The 27,462-nt window shown below is 39.7% G+C and overlaps 2 protein-coding genes across 4 annotated transcripts; one reads left to right on the top strand and one right to left on the bottom strand.

The window, feature by feature from the left end:
• Positions 1 to 223: 223 nt before the first annotated feature.
• Positions 224 to 27,462, bottom strand: LOC307017307 (uncharacterized protein). 3 transcript variants are annotated; one of them, XM_079646867.1, is made up of 12 exons: positions 27,390 to 27,462; positions 25,014 to 25,080; positions 24,755 to 24,886; positions 22,143 to 22,211; positions 21,463 to 21,500; positions 21,327 to 21,364; positions 21,184 to 21,239; positions 20,955 to 21,000; positions 1,574 to 1,653; positions 1,253 to 1,396; positions 971 to 1,158; positions 224 to 459 (listed from the first exon to the last, which is right to left on the bottom strand). In XM_079646867.1, exons 1-12 carry the CDS (start codon positions 27,419 to 27,421, stop codon positions 249 to 251), a joined length of 1,101 nt encoding a protein of 366 aa, XP_079502993.1. In that variant the 5' UTR covers positions 27,422 to 27,462; the 3' UTR covers positions 224 to 248. The 3 variants fall into 3 exon arrangements, with proteins under 3 accessions (XP_079502993.1, XP_079502994.1, XP_079502995.1); XM_079646868.1 differs by lacking the exons at positions 20,955 to 21,000; positions 21,184 to 21,239 and adding exons at positions 1,915 to 1,960; positions 2,144 to 2,199; XM_079646869.1 differs by lacking the exons at positions 224 to 459; positions 971 to 1,158; positions 1,253 to 1,396; positions 1,574 to 1,653 and adding exons at positions 18,813 to 19,501; positions 20,014 to 20,201; positions 20,296 to 20,439; positions 20,617 to 20,696.
• Positions 9,559 to 14,685, top strand: LOC307017311 (uncharacterized protein). The gene is made up of 5 exons (XM_079646873.1): positions 9,559 to 9,870; positions 10,053 to 10,199; positions 10,777 to 10,878; positions 12,801 to 13,067; positions 14,564 to 14,685. Exons 2-5 carry the CDS (start codon positions 10,080 to 10,082, stop codon positions 14,618 to 14,620), a joined length of 546 nt encoding a protein of 181 aa, XP_079502999.1. The 5' UTR covers positions 9,559 to 9,870; positions 10,053 to 10,079; the 3' UTR covers positions 14,621 to 14,685.

Here is a 27,462-nt window from a genome sequence, read left to right as displayed (position 1 = left end):
AGTATCTCGAGATAAGAGTAAAAAATCTTCACGTTCTTGTTTTTTCCTGCATCTTCATTTTTGATGAAAAAGTTACCAGTCTGTGGACCAAACAACACAAACACATTCCTATCACAAAATCAACTGTGCACCGGAAGGATGCATCAAGTCCAAGCTGTATGCATGAATGAATGCTGGTCTCCCTTAACTGTTACAACCCCAAACTCAGATAAAGAAACATCAAAAGAGTCAACAGTGGGTTTTTTTAATCAACACATAGCGATATGTTTTACAACGTCGCTATAAGGTCCGTACCGGCCAAACTTGTCTTTCCCAATCACAGCGACACACATCGTGTGGCCGGGCTTGTACTGGCTGATCATCACACACATGGGTAGTGGGCCGGCTGCAATCTCACCAAGGGTTGCCCAACATGGAAAGACGCCACTGCCTTTAACCTTCTCCATAGTCATGAAGAGGCTGCATCAGGGACAGAGAGACAAAATAAAAATGGGTAAGCTGAGACATTTTATAAGGAAAGCTGTAGTCACTGGCTGAAACATGCTTCCATCTGGTGGTCATATGTCGACATAAGCAGTATATTACTCAAGACAGATGTGTGAAAAGATGGTGTGTGATTATAGAGCTATGATGGTAATCTGCTATGTCAAGTGTTGTCCGAATCAAGTACTCTGCTTGCCGAGAATAGCCATTTTAAATTGTTTAATGCCACAAGAGCTGAAACGAGTGGATTTATCAATTGAATTAAAAAAAGGTGAATTCCTGCAGGATGCCCAATGAATCAGAAGAGATGATCTGCAGTGTACAAAAAATAATAGTTTACACAAGTTTTAATGCTTGGAGAAAAAAAAAAAAAAAAGGGATTGGGTTAGTAGAGATGTGTTGTGTTGTAACATGTAGTGGAAACACGGGATTAGGTAGCAGGCATGAAACCTTCCTCCATAATCCCTCATCCTGTGCTATTTCTCACCCGTAACTATCCATGGGCGGGTCTCTGGGGTCTTTATCCTCCACTCTCCAGAGCAAAGAGACGCCGGCGGGTTTCTCTATGAGAGCCACATTCACTATTGGTCTCCCAGGGAGGTTGTATGAGGCACTCTCCATGCTTAGGATGGAGGGGAAGGTTGTTGGGGGCAGAGGAGGATACGAGAGTTTGCCCTTCATTGTCAGAAAAGGCAGAAAGGCAGAAATGGTTAATTTGAGTAGCGAACAATCAAGTGAGTTGTTATTTTGTTGCGTGAGTGTGTAATACCTGCTCGGTGTTGGTTTGGTTGGGACTGCTGTGGTCACTAGAAAAAGTTTCCACTTTCACCTCCACAGCCTTTGGTTCCAACGCCTGCTTCGACTCCTCTACAGTGGGGGGGTTTTCCGCCTCTTCCTTAATACTGTGAATTCCCTACATTACATAACATACATTAGTGTGAGTAATTAAAGACACAAAACATTAACAAAACATTTATTTTTAGGAAAGGAGATCTCATCTTTCCCTTGCTTGTGTAGATTGTTACTGATAGCATACAGTATTTATGCCTAATAATTTGGAAAGGATAAATCAAATAATGAAGCATCTTACTTTGCAGTCAGAAGAGCCGTTCGGAGTAGGAACCGGAGGAGACAGCTTCTCAGTTAAATCTGCTATGACAGCCTTCAAAGCTTAACACGGATTATTTGCAGTGACAAGTAACAGAAGGGACAGGAGAGAGTAGAAAAAAAGGGTGTGGTTATTAGTTCATGTAGGCGGTGACTCATATTATTTAATCTGGTTCATTATAGCAGCTTATCTCGTCAGTTTTTTCTCCATGCATGGAAAATAATATCATTAGAAGCTACATTAGTTTAAAATTGAGCTATTCCAACATCTGCATGCATACATACGTATATATATATATATATATATAAATCAAAATCTCTTACATTCATTCTCTTCTTGCATCTTTGTCAATGCTCTTTTTGAGAATGTCTGGACAGAGAGAAAGGTAAACCGCGATATTAGAATATTTGAGCATAAACCCCTCATCTTTTCAATGAATGAGCAAACTACAATTAACTGTGTGAAAATCAAGTTTTCTCCTTAACAAACAAGGAGACATTTTAACATTTGTATTTAACAAATTATTCCAAGAGAAATGAACTGCATATTTACCTTCAAATTCAAGAACTCCACTTTCTTTTCCATGCTCTCAGTACCGCTTTTCACAACTGAAAATGTAAATTGCATTGAACGAATACTCAACAATCCACAAATGCAAATATTTATAAAAGCAGGCTTGATGGCTGAGATCTTACCAGGTGGGATTGTCCTCTTGTCTTTCGCAGAGTGTGCCCTGCAGGGGGGAACAAAACATCAAACATGTCTCAAAATACAAACCAAGCAAAAGTACACAGGCTCACATGAGAGTTTTTACCACTGGGTCATACATACCTTTGAATCTTGACGTCATCCAGAGATGGCTGTGGGTTCTGAAAGGCAATCAATAGTTTGGATCTCGTGAGGCAGTCTTTACTGTTTACATTTCAAACTGGATATGATAATCAATGAGCACACACACACACTCACGTGAGTGTGTGTGTGTATGTGTGTGCGGACCAACACGGAGTACAGTGAGTGAGTGAGTGAGTGAGTGAGTGAGTGAGTGAGTGAGTGAGTGAGTGAGTGAGTGAATTGGTCCAGAGTGTCGTCAACCTGCCCCGGAAGTAATAAATGGAAAAAGAAAAATGCCCAACTAGGCGTTCTGAGGCAGCATAGAGAGGTCTTTTCTGTGTTAGAGTTGTACTTGCTACAGGGTGCACTTTGAGGCTTTGTGACTTTGCAGACCGTCTACATGCACGAAAAGCTACATAACACACAAGGGGACGGGTAATAATAACCAAAAAAGCACATGATGGGAACTTTAAAAAGATAGAACTGCGTGAGACAAAAAAGCAGGGTTTGAAGTTGTGTGTGTGTGTGTGTGTGTGTGTGTGTGTGTGTGTGTGTGTGTGTGTGTGTGTGTGTGTGTGTGTGTGTGTGTGTGTGTGTGTGTGTGTGTGTGTGTGTGTGTGTGTGTGTGCATCAAACCTCTTTCTTTGTCTTCGTCATGGAGGCGATAGCTGCTTCCGATCTCCTGGTTACTTTGTTCATCCGCTCCTTAGGAAGAGAGAAACATCTTTCTGGTTTAAGATATACTTTATAACCAGTTAGGCTTTGAGACATATGCAGAATATATCCAAGTTTGGTTCAAAGACGTGGCAGAACAATAAGATAAAATTCACACAAAGGTGATTTTATGATGCTGAGTGTAGCATGTGTACGGTTAAAGTGGATCCAATCTAATGGGTACAAATTAGGAAGAACAACGGGTTAAGCTAGAAAGAAGAAGAAAGAAAGCTTAAAAGATATACTATACACACACTCCGCCTACCCTGCCTGAAACGCCTCCATGGACTCCTTTGTTTACTTCAATAACATAGTGACATTCCTATGTAACACTCGCGCTTGTTACAAGCCCCCAATAGAAGGGCTTGTAACGGTACGTCCACACAGTAGCTTTGAAAAAATCTTGAACATTTTGGAGGTGGGCGTGTCTGAAAGCTTGGGGATTTTTCGCGAGCAACGCGACCAACAACCAATCACATGAATCTCCCGCCCCCGGCATACAAAGCAAAAAACCCCGGGGATTTTATGCGAGCAATATATATATATATACAGTGCATGACATTAAGGATTTTGGGAGATGGCCCTGTGGGCCATCTAAGCTAATTTACAGATGGCCCTGAGCCCAATAGAGATTGCCCTGAAAAATGCGTGCGGATGAAATGCCACGAAGGGTTTGGGGGGCCTCCCCCTAGAACATTTAGATTTTTGCAGGTCTTAGATGCTGTCTGGTGCATTCTCTAGACTGAATTATAAGATGAACCAGCACAATATTATATTGTACAATTTCAATTTCATTCTTCATTTCACTTGTTTGTTCTTGTTTGTGTTTGCTCGCTTGCATGCCCTGCATAGCTATAAGAAATACTTAAGTTGTTGGTCAAGACACTTTCCATCTGATAAAGGCAACTGCCTTCCCAGATGTGAAAAAGTAGAAAACATTACATTCAGTTGTAAATGCCAAAACAAACATTATTTACACTATTATGGCCCCTGTTAAAAATGTTTGTAATGTTATCTACTGTAAGTTGGTCAAACTAATGCCTCCTCATCCGGAAGCTGACCGAGCAGACCCGAGCAGCAGTCGAGAGTAGCCGAGCGCATCCGCGAAGCATACAAAATGGCGACGTCAGCGTTCCCGTTGGCCGGCAAATCTAAATCTCTTCGGTCACAATAATTTCCCTTTAGCACAATACGGCTTCAGTTGCGCCACTTATGTGACAGACAAGAAGAGTATGTGACAGACAAGAAGAGTATGTGACAGACAAGAATAGTCCATTCTAATGTCTAACACGTAATATGGAGAAAGAGATGTGCTGTACGGGTTGATTGTGCGTTGATCTGTTGCTAATGCCTCGGGGTTCCGGTGGGCATGTAAACAAATGCATAATGCTGCGCTATACTTTGTGGCCTCACCCAGTTGCATAGCGACACTTATTGTTTTGGTGTCTTTTAATAAGCAGGTAGTCCTATCATTAGCTAGAACTAGCTAGATCTGATCAATATGGACATAAACGCGAGTGAAGTCTAATATGACGGGAGAGAGAGATCAGCTGCTGCTGATGAGTCGACACGCAGCTCCGCATGATCACATGCAGCGGTGAGCGGACAAAACACACACTTCAGGTTAGAATATCACACGTAGCTATTTTAATTACCTCTCAAACTACCTAAACTAGTTATAGATATGTTTAGTTTTACTGTCGGGTCACTCATTACTGGATCCGCATGATACTGGTATAATAGATTGCCCGATCGGGCAACCAGCAGGTGAGGCTTCATTGCCCGAGTTAAATACTAGATGGCCCCGGGCCATCGGGCAGCCCTTAATGTCGAGCCCTGATATATATAAACTCCCCAAACAGGCGAAAACCTACCAGTTTCACCCACTGTCTCTGCCACCTCCCTCCATGCCTGGTTCCTCCGGTTTGTATCCCGGTAAATAGTTCTGGTCGTAAAGAACCGGGTGATTTGCTTTCGTAATTTCTCGTTTGGAATATGAGGAAATGAACTGCGGTCTGGCTCTCCCAGCTTGCACGCGGTTTGATTGGCTACTATGGCTAGCGCTTGTACTGTCAGATTTGCATAAACGGGATTTGATTGGCTTCCAGCTCAGCTTCAAAAGTTGAACATTGCTCAACTTTTGAATCCTGAAAATCCTGTAAATCCTGTAAATGTTGGCTTCGCTTCCCCACAATGCAGTTTGGCGAAAAGAGAGGCAAAGTGACGTCACTCCCATTCAAAATCAATGGGCAGAGAAGCGTTGGAAGCGTTGGAAGATATAAGGGGCGGGGCATCTCCAAGGAATTGACCAATCACAACAGAGCTAGCCGGCTAACCAATCAGAGCAGCCTGGGCTCTCATTTCAGACAGAGGGTGAGAAACGGTGCAGCAGCACAGGCAGTATGGGAAAGGCATGTTAATACAGAGAGAGGCACAAAATACAAATATGAAGCTGAAAAGGACCATAAGAAGGCCCCTTTAAGATAACAAAAACAAAGTAAAGCACGCTGAATCACTGCTTTCACAAACCTCCAGTTTTTGGATGGAGCTTTTGTAGTTCAGCGATTCATCAAGCTCTTGAATCTTCCCTATCAAACCCAGCAGCTTATTTTCTTTCTTTTTGAGTGCAGTTTGAACCTCCTGCTTGATCAGCGTCTGCACCTAAATCATTAAAGAAAGAAACTCAGAAACTGAAGGTTGATATTATTATGATGCACTGTAATCAATTGCAAATGTTATCATGTATTCTTTTTTAAACATTTAATAATCTCAAAATAATGTCTCTTACTCTAGATTGGGATATCTTGATCTTTTTGGCACTGGGTCCAGAGGAATCTGATGGTAACGTCTTCATTCTTCATATATTCATACAAAGAAAGAAACACACACACGCACGCACGCACGCACGCACGCACGCACGCACGCACGCACGCACGCACGCACACACACACACACACACACACACACACACACACACACACACACACACACACACAGTATTTAGTTGACATCCATCTTAAAGCATTTCTGTAATATCTGGCAACATAAATGATTAACCTGTCCCACCATGTGTCTCTTTGCTCTCGGAACACCTCTAAGATCGTATTCATATTCTGTACAAACTGTAAAGTCCAATGAGCCAAATGTAACATTTGTGATATTGGGCTATATAAATAAACATTGATTGATTGATTGATTGATTGATTGATTGATTGATTGATTGATTGATTGATTGATTGAAGATGAGCCTTTCAAACCCTCATGACAAAATTGTTACAGTGTTTAGAATTTGGATACGGATGAGGCCTATCTGGGGTCAAACATTCAGAAAAACACAATGTATAGAAGTAAAATGCCCCATCTTACATATATTACACACTGTCATCTGCAGAAATAGGATAAAATGCACTGGAAAATAGGAAAACTACTTCTACTATTTATTCCCTAAACATGCCATTGTAGCAGACTCCAAATACATTTATCACCATTGTCTGTTGTTTAACACGAGCAACTCACTAACATAGATTAGTTGATATGTTGGAGATGTGGAAAGGTCAACATCTCATGACCTCTTTAGGAGTAATTAATACCCTCTCAGGATATGAATTATCCAATTGTCAAGACTTAACTGTATTATCCAAAACAGGGCCTCCTTGACCCTCCGCTCAGCCTAGGTAATTGTGGAAGAGACGATGGGGTCTCTCTGACCTGTGCTACCTTAATGAATAAGCGAGGTCCTTTTGGGTTGGCGGTAAACATACGGCTCTCCAAGGTTAGGACAAACGTTTTCTTTTGAAACAATGTGACCAACCGAGCACAGTGTGAAGAGAGCGAGGCCTCAGAGCACACACTTTCTACATCATACAAAGATATATATATATTTCAGTGTTTCTCAAACTTTTTCATACCAAGGACCACTTAACCAATTAAAAAAACACTCGCGGACCACCTAACTCCACAAATATCCAAAAACACATCGTTTTTTACAAATCGCCTGAAGATGGTACAAACGAGTGGCCACATGTGTGATGAAGGTGTTTAACTGGGCTATATCATGCAACCGAAAGTGAAACTTAAGCTCTCTCCATTGCGGAGATATTCCCGTGAGAGTGCGGAAAACTCAAATGTATTTATTTATTTCAAATGTGAAATATTACCAATATACTCACGAACCACTAGGGGGCGCTCACAGACCACAAAGGTGTGACATTTTACTGATATACTCAAACACCACAGGATGGCGACTGTTGCACAAACTGACATAGGCACGCTCCTCTGAAATTATTGTCACCTGCATAAGCAATTATCCCACATTGAGTTCGCTAACGTTACTAGCTTAAACAAACGTAACATGCAACGTTAGCCTAAGCCAAAAGGCTCTACTACGGCTTACCTTTCATGTGGCTCGTCAGCGCAGACTCTCCCCTCGAGAACAACTGAATTTCTTTTTGGCAACCTTTGCAGGAGGCTATTCGTTGTGTTAATCCTCGTTTTAGCCATGGCTTGTATTTTTCTTCGGATAGCCAACGCTCGTTAAAACAGCAACCTCCTGGCATACTCTCATAGGGCTGCAACTAACGATTATTTTGGTAGTCGACTAATCGGTCGATTATTTTTTCGATTAGTCGACTAATCTAACGATTATTTCTGTCACACCCTCCATCTCTGCTTCCTGTGGGCACGGCTCCTTTTCCGGGCTCCAGTGCATGTTCTACCTCAAGTCTGCACACCTGTGAATGTCACCCTGTTGTCCAGTCCCAGGATCAAATTCAATCGCATTTTATTCTTGTCATTTCGCAGACCCTTGTTAATTATTATTTTAAGTTTGGAATTAATTACAGCGTCCATAAAGCTCTAGTGTGCTCTACTACGCTGTAAGCTTGGCGCTGTTTAGCAGCTCGTTGGTGGACACGCAGCCTCAACATAACTGAAATAGCGTTTGCTTAGCAAGCATTAACCATGAGACGTTCTGTTTTCCAACATGTAAGCTAACGTAAACATGACTATGGCTAACTTGCTCAAACTTACCCATGATCCAAAGTAGCAGTCCTCACGGTTCCAGGGTGCTTGCGTTTTAAATGCTCGTGCATCACTGTAGTGCTGCCGTGGAATGCCAATTCCCCTTTACAAATTCTGCATTTCACTGACTTCTTTGGCTTGTCGTCTGTGAAATACTCCCACACTTTCGAAACTCTCGGTCTCGCTTTTTTGAGCTCTTCATCACCCTCATTCTCTCTCCTTTCCGCCATCGTTCGTATTCTTTCTTCTTTGTTGTTAGTACAGAATGCAGTCATGGCAGACAATGGAGAGTATACTGCCCCCAGCACTTCCTGTAGTGCATTGCAGTTACAAATGAACATTTGCGCAGTTTTGAATTAACGTTACCGGCTCTCTGATTGTTTTTATACGACGCGTCGACACTAAAATTCCGCGCCGACGAATTTTTATGATCGACGTCGTCGATTATGTCGACTAATCGTTGCAGCCCTATACTCTCATCTATATCACTCTCATTAGAATGCCCAGTTCACACCAAAAAAGACACTGGCAGGTCGCGCACATAGCGCGCGAAGGCCGGAGCGGGGCTGTTTTATGTAGAAGCGAAGCAATTCTTTTCTTTTAATCTAAAAAGCGAACTATTCAGTCAGACAGGAATTTATTGTAAAAGTAAAGCATTTACATTTTCAAGCACTTTATCTCAATTTCAAGCACCATACCCAAAATTCAAGCACTTCCCCAACCTTGAAAACACCACGTCAATTTTCAAGCTGAAGGATTTCAAGCACCCGTACGAACCCTGGGAGACTTGACTCGGACTTTAGCGCAAAGACTTGAGACTTGACTCGGACTTGCAAAACAATGACTTGGTCCCACCTCTGGTTTTAGCGTTAGCAACCGTTAGCCAAAGCTTCTATTACATATTCCTTTGTCTAGCAACAAGCTGGCATACAAGTAACAAGTAAGCTGTATAATGCACACATATCGAACGATTCAAATTATGATTTAGTGGTCATTTGTTTGTACATACCTCCTTTTATGTTTGATGGTTTCCTGTTTGAGTTTATTCATTCTTGTCTTCTCCCGTTTTTCTTCTTCTTCTTCTCTTGTTTTTGGGGGATTGCAAACAACTTAAATAGTGCATACCGCCACCTACTGTACACTGTAAAAACTGTGACTGGGGTCAATTAATTTTGAATAAATGATTTGTAGTAGTCTTTACATAATAAAAAAGACTTTGTGCATTTAGGAATCACAGAAAATTAATAGAAGTTACTCATTGGGAGCTCTTTAATTCTAATCTCTTCACACTCCCGCCCATTTCGCACATACATACCTACATACCTCCTTTTATGTTTGATGCTTTGCCTATTCATTCTTGTCTTCTCCCGTTTTTTTTCTTCTTCTTCTTCTCTCGTTTTTTGGGGATTGCAAACAACTTAAATAGTGCATACCGCCACCTACTGTACACTGTAAAAACTGTGACTGGGGTCAATTAATTTTAAATAAACCACACTTATTTGTTATGTCTTAATGTGCCAGGGTAATGTTGTGACTTTTAAGATACCAGGTAATGTCTTTCGACTTTTACTCAGCCTAAGGTACCTTAACAAGCTAGCTAGCATGTTACATTAGCCGACCTAAGCTAGCATGCTACATTAGCCGACCAAAGCTACCACGTTGTGTGGAGAGCAGACAATCTGAGCACAGTAAGAAACGAACACTATTGCTTGTGGGTGAGTAAGGAATATCATTGTGTTTTTTCTTTCTTCATAAATAACAATTTGGTGTTATTTGTGTCGAACCTCTGTTGATGTGTTTTGTGCACACTGACTGTAGTATATAGTGCAGCGCACATACATAGTATACGTGTACACTAATATTTGAAGATTTAATTCTGGTTTTATTTGTCTTTTAGATCCAGGATGAGTTTCAGAGAATTACAATGGTGCAGCTAGATTCAAAGTTCATGTCCAAGCTGGATGAACACACTCCCAGGCTTCTGAAACGTTTCCACTCCAAGGGAGGCAGCATGGGCTTGAAGTTGCAGGCTATTCTTCTCATGGTATGTTACAATGACAATAATGTTTGCTGCCTGTTTATTGTTGAGACTTTTTGAAATGTTTTGTAAATGTTATTAGATTCAGAATGTATTCAAATTCATTAAGTTTAGTTGTTGACATTGTTGGAAATGTCTATCCTCAATAATGTGTTTATTTTGCATAAAATACAGAACATTATAGCCATCATAAATGTAGACTTTATGGCAAAACGATTGAATTCCAGTAGATTGTACATGAGCACATATTTAAAGTGGTGCACATTTTGCTTACTACCAAAAGTTCACGTTTAGACTTGCCAAAAAATGCTTTGATATCGCTGATTCTGTATAACGTTGTTAATGGGATACCAAAACCCGAGACCTGCAATGGTTATGTTTTTAACAGTTGTTTTAAGCACAAAAAAAGGTAGACTGGATTAGAAGTGAAGGGAAGCCTTTCATTAAACTAGTCAATCACATCAAGGACCCTTAATAGGGATTTAATAGTTATCTAAGGAACCTAGGTAGGTTTGACACATTTTAGTTAAATGGACGAATTTTACACCATTAACTTCAATCAAGTTTATTTTGGTCATTTCAGGCTCCAAGCAATCCCAGCATCGACATGAGCAGAGGTCTTGTAATTCGGTGTCTGATGGTGTACCTCGGGAAGTCCACAGACCAACTCCTAAAAGAGTATGATGTAAGTTGAATTGTTAAAATATAAAAGTGGATCTCTTTCTCTCTCTATCTGTCTATATCTATCTATTGTATCTCTCTTTTCTTGGCAAGCTAAAATCTCAAAAGACAATCATAACTCTTTTTCTCCCAGTAACTTTTGGCTATTGTCCTTTGTAAGTTTGTAAAGTTCTTGTCTTGCCCATGTGTATTGTTTTTTTTAAAGACTGGTAAACTGGTACTACATGTTCCTTGCTATGAGCTTTTCACAGAGCAGTTGAAAGACAATTTAAAAATAAGTGAAAGATCCAGTTTGATCATTGATCCAGTTTCTGTGGATGACTTTAAAAGGTGCCCATCGTGTTTGAGAACATGTATGTATAGATATTGATCAATACTCAAGTTTCATGGACATACAATTATTAATGGATTTCTTTCTCTTTTCAGACAATAATTTATGTTGTCATTAAATTGTTAAAAGTACCACATACTTTTTAACTTACCTTGCAGAAAAGTGTGTTTTTGCAAGTATTTAATCTCTTATTTTCCACACATGAAAATGTAGCGTGCAGTCTCTGTTCATCTTAATGAACTTAATAACCTAAATAAACTGAACAATTTAATTGAATGAATATAAATTGTATGCTATTAATATAAATATATATTTAGTAGGGCCGGGACTCGATTAAAAAAATTAGTCTAATTAATTAGAGGCTTTGTAATTAATTAATCGAAATTAATCGCATTTTTAATCACATAAATATTTGACCTGAGAACAGTGAGAAGCAATTTTTTTCACATGGATTTTAGTATACCATTGAATAATGACTGAATACATAAGCTTAAGCAACAAAACATTGTTTATTTTTTTCAAGGTGGTACTTAACCAAGACCAACAGAAAAGTGCAATTTTTGCCATGAAGTGTAGCAATAGCATATTTAGGAATATAGTACATTTCAGAGATTCAGGTAGCCTATAGGTAGGTAGACCTTCTGTAAACTATAACACTTTGTTTTTGAAGTAAAACACAATACTTTCAAGTATATTCAGAACATTGGAAACCCTGACTATTAGAAAACATCTCTCTGTTGCTTCAGAGGCCATATCAGACTTTGTTGATTTACCAACAGTTGATTTAAAAATCTAATCAATTTCAGTCCAACTCTCTCAATAACCTTGGCCAAAACAATAAACAGTTCAACATAAAGTGCCAGTTGCACCAACAACGTAATAAATAGTTCAACATAAAGTGTACCATTTAAAATAAAATAAAAAAGTGCCAGTGATTGACCTCAATCCCTCCTATTCTTCCAATATCCTGATGAAAAATAAAATCTCTCTGTTGCATAGGCCACTGTTTGATCAACGCGAATTGGGTGTGGGTCCTTGTACTCCGAGTCGGGCTAACGTCCACGCTAGCTTCCACGCTAGCTGCTATAGGTTTTGCATTGAGGTGATACTTGAGGCTTGATGTGCTGCGGTGATATGCAAATTCCTTTTTGCATAATTTGCAAACAACCGTGCTCTTATCGACGCTTCCATCCGTCCGTTTTTGAAAAACAAAATGTCCCATCCACGGGGCCAACCAAAGCGGTCTCATCAGCTTCTTCGTTCATGTTTGACTATTGTTCACTGTGGTTTGTTGTTGTCTGAAGTCATGAACGTTAGTTGGTGCTCCAGTATAATCGGTACCCCTGAAACTCATCCAGTGAGAAACGTTCCGCGGTGCAAAAACAAGTGCGATTAAAATGTGTTAATTTTTTTAACGCGTAAATTTTTGTGTAATTAATTCATCTTAATTAACGCGTTAAAGTCCCGGCCCTAATATTTAGTAAATGTACTATCATACAACAATGATCGGTATGAATGGATTATAATGGACAAAGAGGATCAAACAAAACCAAAGTCTGTGGGAACCTAAACTAAAAAATGTTTTTCTATTTCAGGATCCTGAGGAAGACAAGGTGTCACAGGACCTTGTTGCAGCAAGGATGACGATTTACAGAGCCAAGAGCAATGCAACCGAGGACATCGGTATTGTGGTGGAAGGCATCAAAGTCCTGACTGCTCTGGGGACTTTTCCAAGGGCTTGCTCCTTGCTGATTGGGTTGGCATACGCATTGAATCTGGCGTATCCCAAGGAGATCCGGCAAACACTGGAAGGGTTCCAGAAACTCTTCCTTGAGCTGGATTGCTCAAAGCTGTCTCCAAAAGTGAACACCCTGAAAAACAAGCTACTGGCTTAAGGGAAGGGGAAATGTTAAGGCCATGTTAAAACTGTTACGTGCTGCTTTGTTAGAGGCTTGCACTGTTGTTTAATGTAGAAGGATCTCACTTGAAAGCCTACTGTGTTCCTGTCTTGCTGGGGTCCTAGTTACATATTGTGCCCTCTTTTACAGGCGGCCAGTTTTACTCGTATGCACAAATCATTTGTATTATTTGTTTTGTGAACTTTTTATCGTTTTCTTGTTGCCCTCACAGAGGGACTTTTAAACCCAGATTCTAATTATATAGACAATAATACAACAACAAAAAAAAGTTTAAAAATACGACACCATTTATACACATCACATACATTCATACATGTTTTACATTCCTAATCATCTACAAATGCACCAAGGTGTGCATATATGTAAAAGCTTAATTTACATTAATGATACATAATTTGTATTCTGCACAAATAAATATACCTGCTGTAAGTTATATGCTTGGTGGTTTGTCAACTGAATGTGTATAATGTCTGTGCCAATAAGAAGGCGATTGGATTAGGTATAGAAAATGTATGGCAACAAATTGACATTTAATATTATTAAGTAAATGTAAATTAATTTCGAACAGATATTCAGTACATTTAAATTAATTTGACACAGATTTTAAGTAAATGTTAATCATTTTTCCCCAAATTGTTAATTAATTCAAATCAATTTATCTTTGGTAATTAGTAAATATAAATCAAATTCTACCAGATGTTTAGTAAATCTAACTTAAGTTTGTTCAAATAATTGCTTAATAAAAACTCAATTAAAATGAATAAATATAACACATTTTGACTGTTTCTTCAATTAACATTTACTTAATATAATTATCTTTTATTAACTCAAATGTATTTAGTACTTTTTAATCAAATGGTTGTGTTTCAAATCTAATTAATTATATTAAGTGTCACTTTGTTGCCACCATTTTATTAAGTAACTATAGGTCACAGTTTTTACAGTGAGTATGAATCATCATATCATTTCAACTCTTTAACCTATGATCTAATCAAAATAAATAAATCAATCAATAAAAAAAATGAAATAAATAAAACAAAAATAAAGATCTATGGTATTTCCTGACCTAATGTTAAATTATTTTTCCTACCCCAGTTTCACTCAAGAAGGTAAACAGTGCCTTTCTGGTAGCTCTTACTCTATGGAGCTATTTCAGGATCATACGTTTTGATCATTCAAACAAATACAATTTATTTGAAAGTTCAAGTTTTTATCCTGAACTTTGAAAAATACAATGATGTATTCAAAAGAAAAATAAGTATTTGAAATCCTTTTTCAGGTGAAATATTATTTTGATTCAGTTCAGCAATTTTCAGCAAACACCGGAACATCATAAAATGAATTAGAGATGTTGGAACTAAACACAGTAGATATGAGATTATTTTCTTATGTGATTATTATGTGCTCCCCTCCTTGTGTTCTCTGCCCTTTTTGCACAGGCGCACATAATCTGCCCCTGGCTCCGCCTCTGCCCAGGTGTTCCCAACTCCAGTTAATCACAGGGATAAAAGGAAGGCTGGAGGAGAAGGATTCTCTCTCTCTGACACTCCGACACATTCTGCTGCCGGACACTGCAGCCGTCAGTTAACTAGTTAGGAGTTAGTGCTCTATTTGGTCATGTCTTTTTGTTTATTCTTCTTAGCCTGGAGGACCTGGTAGTCCAGTTTTCGCGGCTTTATTTATTAGTTTAGTTTATTAATCTGCCTTTTAGTTTAGGTGGGGTGTGGAGTTCTTGGTCCGAGGGCCCACGGTGTGGCTGACCCAGGTTTTCTCCATCTTTTTGGCCAGTCCTCCAGACTTCTGTCATTGGCTCAAGAAGTACACTTCACTTCAGAGCCCTCAAGAGCCAGATATAAATGTTTAACAGCGTCAAAAATGGTGTTGCTACTCAGTTTCCTTAGTCTGAGCAAATGACCACTCGCATTGGTTGTATTTCCTCTATCCACTGAAGTGCTAGGGACATAGCCATCATATCCACTGTGTACTCTGCTATGTGATCACTAGCTCGCTTTGACAGGATCTATTGTTGTTAATGAAAAATGTTTCAAGTGTGTTTCACTTAGTTTGTCCTAGTCATGTTAGCAGATCATTCACAGCTATATGAAACAGTAAGATGATATAACAAACTGTATTCTATACCAGATTAATGTATCTATTGAACACTAAACCTTAGGAAAGTAGTCATCTGCAGCATTGAAGAGATCTTTCAGCAGGAAGAGGGAGTGAGAGGGAAACAGGCACTGTCAGTATTGATGAGTATAGATAGAACAGTAACTCAATGACAGATTTTGCACACACAAAGAAAAAGCATTCAAAATAAAATACATTTATTGAGATTTACTTTGAAGGTTATTGAAGCAATAGGATCAAAAATAAGCACCTTTAAGTCTTGTTGTTGTGAATCTGCTGTTTTTGATAAGCAGAATGCACCAAGCTGAAAAAGCAGATCAGGAGATGTTGACAGTTGCTTCTGTAGCCTGAAACCATAAAACTATTACCTTAACATTGTGTCGTTTTCTTTACGTCCACTGGATGTCAATAGCAGACAAAACCAGACATGTGGATACATTATAAGACAGTCAAATATAAGCATATTTCAGAAGAATTGACTGATTTTGATTATGTTAAAAGGTATATCATGTTGTTATTTATTCGACTAAAATTGTAAAAGCTTCTTAACTTGATATACGCCTGGAGACGCTTTCAAACTAACATACAGATGTAGCACTTCATTTCAGACTCCAGCTTACAGCTTCCTGCCTACGACCTGCCAAAGACCAGTATAGAGGAATGTTAAGCCCTCCCACTATTTTCCAAGAGGGCGTTGCCAGATTTTCACTTTCAGGTTTTAACCAGGAGATGGCGCTTCATTCAAAAATACAGAAAGACAAGTTTCATGGACTTTCAGTTGTGTTTTGAAGAGCATTTGAACACATCAATATTTTAGATCAACTAAAGTATATCTAATCTTGTAATTCAATAATATATAGTCTTTATATATTAAATAATCATCATTGGAATGTAAATGTTTACATTACACTTCTTTATTTGTTATGCTCATACTTTAACCTATACAATCGTTTGCTTTAATATGCAGTATATTTTTTGTATATTTTTGTGTTTGCTTCCTCCTGCTCCCTTTCGGACACATACTGTATGATTTATTATTATTATTAACATGAAGATATTATTAAGATAAGATAAGATGTTACTTTATTGATTGAACATTTTAGTTTAGAATGTGCTGTCCCACGGTAATTCAGAAGGCTCACAGGTCACATTCCGACCATTATTTAAAACTATAGGTGCTTTCACACCTTCTACAGTTTGATTTGTATAGAGGGAGCTCTGTCAGTTTTCGAATTACCCATTTGCTTTCGGGGAGCCCTATTTTTCAGAGCACATCCTGCTACTAAATATGTCACACGCGCGCTCTGTTGACTGGCGCAGCAGCGCGGATGCGATCAATTGTCATTTTTAGACTCCTTCGCTTCTTTGCTTGTGAATCCAAAAGCTGTGACGCTTGGCTGTTTTTGTTTTGTCATATATTTTATTTCAAAGCCAGAGTTAAAAAAATATCAATATGAACATTTCAAATACCGCGCCGGCATCACCGCAATAACCATAGCAACGTAAGTAAGAATGCAGCGCCGCCACGTACAGATGGCAACACCCAGACATATTCACAAATATAAAACAAATATTCAGAAACTGTAATGAACAATAACTATTATTTATTTCAAGAACTGTTATTTAAAGAAACTCAACATTTCTAATCTGTGTGACACAAATATGCACGATTGTTTTGGGCTCCCCCTATTTATCTCAAAGTCAGCCTTCACGGGAGCTCCCTCCCTCTTCGGGGGAGCCAAGCTCCCCCTAGCTCCCCCCCATTTCGAACAGTGTCTGTGGCTGAATGGCCAGCTATTAGGTGCGGCGCATTTATCATAGGTGATCAGAGCTAACTGCCTGCTATCAGATTTCATTTAAAAAACAGGTCTGATTTTAAGACTATTTCTGCGCTCATAAAGAATGATAAGAATACAAATAATGCGTATTGAACTGGTTTCATTAATTAGTGAGTTTATTTAAAACTAGAACCGCCAATCGGGTCAATTTGTGTGATGTGTGTTGTGTGTGTGCAATGTAACTTTTTTTCAATAAAATATTAAAGTCTCCCAGTCCGTGACTTTTCCTGAAAGTGTGTTATGTAGCACCCTATGTTGTTAAAAATTGCATTCTAATAGCGGGATTTGACGCGTTTAGGTAGGCCTATACAAAAACCTCTGGCGGTTCTAGTGTTAAGGTAATTAGGTACAGTAGAAGCCCTTTTTTATCAGTAACGAATTTAGCAGTTGAACATAAAAGTCAACTAACTGAGGGTCACTTGCAATTACAGTGTTGTGTCTAACTGTAAGCTTGTCACTCAGAGTAACCTACTGTTAATTTAGCTGCTGGAGAAGAAAGATCAAGGGGGGAGGGGGGGAGAGAGCTGTGGTTGATGGGCCATTAGTTGTGTAAATACACAGCTGAGAGCTGCCGTTTCATTCAGACTGTTTAAAAAACGGTAACAACGGACTATTTTTCTTAGCGGATGCATGTAAATTAAAATCAATAGATACAACGCTTTTTTAAATCAATAAAAACATTTTCTAAATCCATAAAAGCATTTCAATTAATATTGGGAGTCATGTCGTTACTTTGTTGAGAATGTGGCCATGTAATAAGCGGGATAATTTGCAGCGACTTGTTCCTTATGGGGAAAATAACACCCTTCATCCAGACGAACACTTTGGGATCCTGATCGACCGACGAAGCTCCATTAAAATATACATATTTTTGGTGAATTACTGAGTTTAGGCACGTTAATAACGTTTTAACGAAGTTGAATACAGTATATTCATATGTGTCAGTGATTTCATGTCAATTCGGCGAACATAAACATAAATGATCGTGGTGAAGATGATGATTAAATTAGGATTAAAAATCGAGAGCCGGGCTGCATTTCCTCCCTTTTTCGAATAACAAAATTATTTTGTTAAATAACAACATGGTGATGTTTTGTAAATGATTACATGTCTCTTATTGAGCACAGAGTATGATATCCGTGACATATGGATCTTCACAAAGTTCCGCTGTACATCCAGCGTACTGTATCTGACTTTATTTCACATGAGCTCCAGTGTGGAACCCCACTGCACCCCCTGGTGGATCAATGATCCATTGCAGCTGGCTTCATTATAAATACATTTATCTATCACGGGGGCGGTCTCAAGTCAAGCTGGAGGTTTTCCCTTGAGCGAGGGCAGATCACGTACCAATCACGGCCCTCGCGTTTCAAACTGTCTGAAATGAATCGCTACATCTGTAGTTTTTGTAGAAAAAGTTTCTCAGACCCTAAATCAATGTGGAATTAATACTTGATTAATCGTTTTAAATATTCAAACAGCTTACTTTTTTTTTTTGAAATCCCCTTGAATGCAGTCGAGGCTTCAACCACTCATATGCTCATTTGTTACTGTGGTTATTAGTCTAGATTTACATTGACTAAGGAACATTACATCTACATTGACATCAAACAAACTGAAGAACAATTATAACGACCATAAACCGAAACGTGACCAATTATACTCAAGAGATGCTCTTAGAGGTGAATCCTGTGGTTGCTGTTGAATATTTGCAACGGACTTTGCACATTGAAGTAATCGTTTTATTTAGATCTGTCTTGAAATCATTTGACATGAGCTAGCAACTTACTTTTCATTTCAATATAGGTTAAAAAAGGTCTTCCAAAAAAAAACTTGCATTGAAACAGGAGGCTTATTATTTAGTCGAACACTCTAAAGATGACTTCTTCACAAAATGATCTGGAAAAACAAACACAAACTTGGCTTCCAATATGATTTTGATCATTTTCAAGTATCTCGAGATAAGAGTAAAAAATCTTCACGTTCTTGTTTTTTCCTGCATCTTCATTATTGATGAAAAAGTTACCAGTCTGTGGACCAAACAACACAAACACATTCCTATCACAAAATCAACTGTGCACCGGAAGGATGCATCAAGTCCAAGCTGTATGCATGAATGAATGCTGGTCTCCCTTAACTGTTACAACCCCAAACTCAGATAAAGAAACATCAAAAGAGTCAACAGTGGGTTTTTTTAATCATTACATAGCGATATGTTTTACAACGTCGCTATAAGGTCCGTACCGGCCAAACTTGTCTTTCCCAATCACAGCGACACACATCGTGTGGCCGGGCTTGTACTGGCTGATCATCACACACATGGGTAGTGGGCCGGCTGCAATCTCACCAAGGGTTGCCCAACATGGAAAGACGCCACTGCCTTTAACCTTCTCCATAGTCATGAAGAGGCTGCATCAGGGACAGAGAGACAAAATACAAATGGGTAAGCTGAGACATTTTATAAGGAAAGCTGTAGTCACTGGCTGAAACATGCTTCCATCTGGTGGTCATATGTCGACATAAGCAGTATATTACTCAAGACAGATGTGTGAAAAGATGGTGTGTGATTGTAGAGCTATGATGGTAATCTGCTATGTCAAGTGTTGTCCGAATCAAGTACTCTGCTTGCCAAGAATAGCCATTTTAAATTGTTTAATGCCACAAGAGCTGAAACGAGTGGATTTATCAATTGAATTAAAAAAAGGTGAATTCCTGCAGGATGCCCAATGAATCAGTAGAGATGATCTGCAGTGTACAAAAAAAATAGTTTACACAAGTTTTAATGCTTGAAAAAAAAAAAAAAAAAAAGAGGGATTGGGTTAGTAGAGATGTGTTGTGTTGTAACATGGAGTGGAAACACGGGATTAGGTAGCAGGCATGAAACCTTCCTCCATAATCCCTCATCCTGTGCTGTTTCTCACCCGTAACTATCCATGGGCGGGTCTCTGGGGTCTTTATTCTCCACTCTCCAGAGCAAAGAGACGCCGGCGGGTTTCTCTATGAGAGCCACATTTACTATTGGTCTCCCGGGGAGGTTGTATGAGGCACTCTCCATGCTTAGGATGAAGGGGAAGGTTGTTGGGGGCAGAGGAGGATACGAGAGTTTGCCCTTCATTGTCAGAAAAGGCAGAAAGGCAGAAATGGTGAATTTGAGTAGCGAACAATCAAGTGAGTTGTTATTTTGTTGCGTGAGTGTGTAATACCTGCTCGGTGTTGGTTTGGTTGGGACTGCTGTGGTCACTAGAAAAAGTTTCCACTTTCACCTCCACAGCCTTTTGTTGAAACGCCTGCTTCGACTCCTCTACAGTGGGGGGGTTTTCCGCCTCTTCCTTAATACTGTGAATTCCCTACATTACATAACATACATTAGTGTGAGTAATTAAAGACACAAAACATTAACAAAACATTTCTTTTTAGGAAAGGAGATCTCATCTTTCCCTTGCTTGTGTAGATTGTTACTGATAGCATACAGTATTTATGCCTAATAATTTGGAAAGGATAAATCAAATAATGAAGCATCTTACTTTGCAGTCAGAAGAGCCGTTAGGAGTAGGAACCGGAGGAGACAGCTTCTCAGTTAAATCTGCTATGAAATTCTTCAAAGCTTAACACGGATTATTTGCAGTGACAAGTAACAGAAGGGACAGGAGAGAGTAGAAAAAAAGGGTGTGGTTATTAGTTCATGTAGGCGTGACTCATATTATTTAATCTGGTTCATTATAGCAGCTTATCTCGTCAGTTTTTTCTCCATGCATGGAAAATAATATCATTAGAAGCTACATTAGTTTAAAATTGAGCTATTCCAACATCTGCATGCATACATACATACATACATATATATATATAAATCAAAATCTCTTACATTCATTCTCTTCTTGCATCTTTGTCAACGCTCTTTTTGAGAATGTCTGGACAGAGAGAAAGGTAAACCGCGATATTAGAATATTTGAGCTTAAACCCCTCATCTTTTCAATGAATGAGCAAACTACAATTAACTGTGTGGAAATCAAGTTTTCTCCTTAACAAACAAGGAGACATTTTAACATTTGTATTTAACAAATTATTCCAAGAGAAATGAACTGCATATTTACCTTCAAATTCAAGAACTCCACTTTCTTTTCCATGCTCTCATTACCGCTTTTCACAACTGAAAATGTAAATTGCATTGAACGAATACTCAACAATCCACAAATGCAAATATTTATAAAAGCAGGCTTGATGGCAGAGATCTTACCAGGTGGGATTTTCCTCTTGTCTTTCGCAGAGTGTGCCCTGCAGGGGGGAACAAAACATCAAAAATGTCTCAAAATACAAACCAAGCAAAAGTACACAGGCTCACATGAGAGTTTTTACCACTGGGTCATACATACCTTTGAGTCTTGACGTCATCCAGAGATGGCTGTGGGTTCTGAAAGGCAATCAATAGTTTGGATCTCGTGAGGCAGTCTTTACTGTTTACATTTCAAACTGGATATAATAATCAATGAGCACACACACACACTCACGTGAGTGTGTGTGTGTGCGGACCAACACGGAGTACAGTGAGTGAGTGAGTGAGTGAGTGAGTGAGTGAGTGAGTGAGTGAGTGTGTGAGTGTGTGGATTGGTCCAGAGTGTCGTCAACCTGCCCCGGAAGTAATACATGGAAAAAGAAAAATGCCCAACGAGGCGTTCTGAGGCAGCATGGAGAGGTCTTTTCTGTGTTAGAGTTGTACTTGCTACAGGGTGCACTTTGAGGCATTGTGACTTTGCAGACCGTTTATATGCAGAAAAAGCGACATAACACACAAGGGGACGGGTAATAATAACCAAAAAAGCACATGATGGGAACTTTAAAAAGATAGAACTGCGTGAGACAAAAAAGCAGGGTTTGAAGTTGTGTGCGTGTGTGTGTGTGTGTGTGTGTGTGTGTGTGTGTGTGTGTGTGTGTGTGTGTGTGTGTGTGTGTGTGTGTGTGTGTGTGTGTGTGTGTGTGTGTGTGTGTGTGTGTGTGTGTGTGTGTGTGTGTGTGTGTGTGTGTGTGTGTGTGTGTGTGTGTGTGTGCATCAAACCTCTTTCTTTGTCTTCGTCATGGAGGCGATAGCTGCTTCCGATCTCCTGGTTACTTTGTTCATCCGCTCCTTAGGAAGAGAGAAACATTTTTCTGGTTTAAGATATACTTTATAACCAGTTAGGCTTTGAGACATATGCAGAATATATCCAAGTTTGGTTCAAAGACGTGGCAGAACAATAAAATAAAATTCACACAAAGGTGATTTTATGATGCTGAGTATAGCGTGTGTACGGTTAAAGTGGATCCAATCTAATGGGTACAAATTAGGAAGAACAACGGGTTAAGCTAGACAGAAGAAGAAAGAAAGCTTAAAAGATTTACTTTACACACACTCTGCCTACCCTGCCTGAAACGCCTCCATGGACTCCTTTGTTTACTTCAATAACATAGTGACATTTCTATGTAACACTCGCGCTTGTTACAAGCCCCCAATAGAAGGGCTTGTAACGGTACGTCCACACAGCAGCTTTGAAAAAATCTTGAACATTTTGGAGGTGGGCGTGTCTGAAAGCTTGAGGATTTTTCGCGAGCAACGCGACCAACAACCAATCACATGAATCTCCCGCCCCCGGCATACAAAGCAAAAAAACCCGGGGATTTTATGCGAGCAATATATATATATATACAGTGCATGACATTAAGGATTTTGGGAGATGGCCCTGTGGGCCATCTAAGCTAATTTACAGATGGCCCTGAGCCCAATAGAGATTGCCCTGAAAAATGCGTGCGGATGAAATGCCACGAAGGGTTTGGGGGGTCTCCCCCTAGAACATTTAGATTTTTGCATGTCTTAGATTCTGTCTGGTACATTCTCTAGACTGAATTATAAGATGAACCAGCACAATATTATATTGTACAATTTCAATTTCATTCTTCATTTCACTTGTTTGTTCTTGTTTGTGTTTGCTCGCTTGCATGCCCTGCATAGCTATAAGAAATACTTAAGTTGTTGGTCAAGACACTTTCCATCTGATGAAGGCAACTGCCTTCCCAGATGTGAAAAAGTAGAAAACATTACATTCAGTTGTAACTGCCAAAACAAACATTATTTACACTATTATGGCCGCTGTTAAAAATGTTTGTAATGTTATCTACTGTAAGTTGGTCGAACGAATGCCTCCTCATCCGGAAGCTGACCGAGCAGACCCGAGCAGCAGTCGAGAGTAGCCGAGCACATCCGCGAAGCATACAAAATGGCGACGTCAGCGTTCCCGTTGGCCGGCAAATCTAAATCTCTTCGGTCACAATCATTTCCCTTTAGCACAATACGGCTTCAGTTGCGCCACTTATGTGACAGACAAGAAGAGTATGTGACAGACAAGAAGAGTATGTGACAGACAAGAATAGTATATGACAGACAAGAAGAGTATGTGACAGACAAGAAGAGTATGTGACAGACAAGAATAGTCCATTCTAATGTGTAACACTTAATATGGAGAAAGAGATGTGCTGTATGGGTTGATTGTGCGTTGATCTGTTGCTAATGCCTCGGGGTTCCGGTGGGCATGTAAACAAATGCATAATGCTGCGCTATACTTTGTGGCCTCACCCAGTTGCATAGCGACACTTATTGTTTTGGTGTCTTTTAATAAGCAGGTAGTCATATCATTAGCTAGAACTAGCTAGATCTGATCAATATGGACATAAACGCGAGTGAAGTCTAATCTGACGGGAGAGAGAGAGAGATCAGCTGCTGCTGATGAGTCGACACGCAGCTCCGCATGATCACATGCAGCGGTGAGCGGACAAAACACACACTTCAGGTTAGAATATCACACGTAGCTATTTTAATTACCTCTCAAACTACCTAAACTAGTTATAGATATGTTTAGTTTTACTGTCGGATCACTCATTACTGGATCCGCATGATACTGGTATAATAGATTGCCCGATCGGGCAACCAGCAGGTGAGGCTTCATTGCCCGAGCTAAATACTAGATGGCCCCGGGCCATCGGGCAGCCCTTAATGTCGAGCCCTGATATATATAAACTCCCCAAACAGGCGAAAACCTACCAGTTTCACCCACTGTCTCTGCCACCTCCCTCCATGCCTGGTTCCTCCTGTTTGTATCCCGGTAAATAGTTCTGGTCGTGAAGAACCGGGTGATTTACTTCCGTAATTTCTCGTTTGGAATATGAGGAAATGAACTGCGGTCTGGCTCTCCCAGCTTGCACGCGGTTTGATTGGCTACTATGGCTAGCGCTTGTACTGTTGAACATTGCTCAACTTTTGAATCCTGAAAATCCTGTAAATCTTCGCTTCGCTTCCCCACAATGCAGTTTGGCGAAAAGAGAGGCAAAGTGACGTCACTCCCATTCAAAATCAATGGGCAGAGAAGCGTTGGAAGCGTTGGAAGATATAAGGGGCGGGGCATCTCCAAGGAATTGACCAATCACAACAGAGCTAGCCGGCTAACCAATCAGAGCAGCCTGGGCTCTCATTTCAGACAGAGGGTGAGAAACGGTGCAGCAGCACAGGCAGTATGGGAAAGGCATGTTACTACAGAGAGAGGCACAAAATACAAATATGAAGCTGAAAAGGACCATAAGAAGGCCCCTTTAAGATAACAAAAACAAAGTAAAGCACGCTGAATCACTGCTTTCACAAACCTCCAGTTTTTGGATGGAGCTTTTGTAGTTCAGCGATTCATCAAGCTCTTGAATCTTCCCTATCAAACCCAGAAGTTTGTTTCCTTTCTTTTTGAGTGCAGTTTGAACCTCCTGCTCGATCAGCGTCTGCACCTAAATCATAAAAGAAAGAAACTCAGAAACTGAAGGTTGATATTATTATGATGCACTGTAATCAATTGCAAATGTTATCATGTATTTTTTTAAAAACATTTAATAATCTCAAAATAATGTCTCTTACTCTAGATTGGGATATCTTGATCTTTTTGGCACTGGGTCCAGAGGAATCTGATGGTAACGTCTTCATTCTTCATATATTCATACAAAGAAACACACACACACACACACACACACACACACACACACACACACACACACACACACACACACACACACACACACACACACACACACACACACACACACACACACACACACACACACACACACACACACACACACACACACACACACACACACACACACACACACACACACAGTATTTAGTTGACATCCATCTTAAAGCATTTCTGTAATATCTGGCAACATAAATGATTAACCTGTCCCACCATGTGTCTCTTTGCTCTCGGAACACCTCTAAGATCGTATTCATATTCTGTACAAACTGTAAAGTCCAATGAGCCAAATGTAACATTTGTGATATTGGGCTATATAAATAAACATTGATTGATTGATTGATTGATTGATTGATTGATTGATTGATTGATTGATTGATTGAAGATGAGCCTTTCAAACCCTCATGACAAAATTGTTACAGTGTTTAGAATTTGGATACGGATGAGGCCTATCGTGGGTCAAACATTCAGAAAAACACAATGTATAGAAGTAAAATGCCCCATCTTACATATATTACACACTGTCATTTGCAGAAATGGGATAAAATGCACTGGAAAATAGGAAAACTACTTCTACTATTTATTCCCTAAACATGCCATTGTAGCAGACTCCAAATACATTTATCACCATTGTCTGTTGTTAAACACGAGCAACTCACTAACATAGATTAGTTGATATGTTGGAGATGTGGAAAGGTCACCATCTCATGACCTCTTTAGGAGTAATTAATACCCTCTCAGGATATGAATTATCCAATTGTCAAGACTTAACTGTATTATCCAAAACAGGGCCTCCTTGACCCTCCGCTCAGCCTAGGTAATTGTGGAAGAGACGATGGGGTCTCTCTGACCTGTGCTACCTTAATGAATAAGCGAGGTCCTTTTAGGTTGGCAGTAAACATACGGCTCTCCAAGGTTAGGACAAACGTTTTCTTTTGAAACAATGTGACCAACCGAGCACAGTGTGAAGAGAGCGAGGCCTCAGAGCACACACTTTCTACATCATACAAAGATATATATATATTTCAGTGTTTCTCAAACTTTTTCATACCAAGGACCACTTAACCAATTAAAAAAACACTCGCGGACCACCTAACTCCACAAATATCCAAAAACACATCGTTTTTTTACAAATCGCCTGAAGATGGTACAAACAAGTGGCCACATGTGTGATGAAGGTCTTTAACTGGGCTATATCATGCAACCGAAAGTGAAACTTAAGCTCTCTCCATTGCGGAGATATTCCCGCGAGAGTGCGGAAAAACTCAAATGTATTTATTTATTTCAAATGTGAAATTTTACCAATATACTCACGGACCAATAGGGGGCGCTCACAGACCACAAAGGTGTGACATTTTACTGATATACTCAAACACCACAGGATGGCGACTGTTGCACAAACTGACATAGGCACGCTCCTCTGAAATTATTGTCACCTGCATAAGCAATTATCCCACATTGAGTTCGCTAACGTTACTAGCTTAAACAAACGTAACATGCAACGTTAGCCTAAGCCAAAAGGCTCTACTACGGCTTACCTTTCATGTGGCTCGTCAGCGCAGACTCTCCCATCGAGAACAACTGAATTTCTTTTTGGTAACCTTTGCAGGAGGCTATTCGTTGTGTTAATCCTCGTTTTAGCCATGGCTTGTATTTTTCTTCGGATAGCCAACGCTCGTTAAAACAGCAACCTCCTGGCATACTCTCATCTATATCACTCTCATTAGAATGCCCAGTTCACACCAAAAAAGACACTGGCAGGTCGCGCACATAGCGCGCGAAGGCCGGAGCGGGGCTGTTTTATGTAGAAGCGAAGCAATTATTTTTCTTTTAATCTAAAAAGCTAACTATTCAGTCAGACAGGAATTTATTGTAAAAGTAAAGCATTTACATTTTCAAGCACTTTATCTCAATTTCAAGCACCATACCCAAAATTCAAGCACTTCCCCAACCTTGAAAACACCACGTCAATTTTCAAGCATTTTCAAGGATTTCAAGCACCCGTACGAACCCTGGGAGACTTGACTCGGACTTGAGCACAAAGACTTGAGACTTGACTGGGACTTGCAAAACAATGACTTGGTCCCACCTCTGGTAGCGTTAGCAACCGTTAGCCAAAGCTTCTATTACATATTCCTTTGTCTCGCAACAACCTGGCATACAAGTAACAAGTAAGCTGTATAACGTTAGCTCACAAGACTCTCTACCACACATATCAAACAATTCAAATGATGATTTAGTGGTCATTTGTTTGTACATACCTCCTTTTATGTTTGATGCTTTCCTTATTCATTCTTGTCTTCTCCCGTTTTTTTTCTTCTTCTTCTTCTCTCG

The sequence above is a fragment of the Notothenia rossii genome (genome assembly GCF_949606895.1).
Source record: "Notothenia rossii genome assembly, chromosome: 8".
Classification (NCBI taxonomy): Eukaryota; Metazoa; Chordata; class Actinopteri; order Perciformes; family Nototheniidae; genus Notothenia; species Notothenia rossii.
Note: the sequence above shows the minus strand (reverse complement) of the source record. Positions and strands in the feature narration are given on the sequence as shown.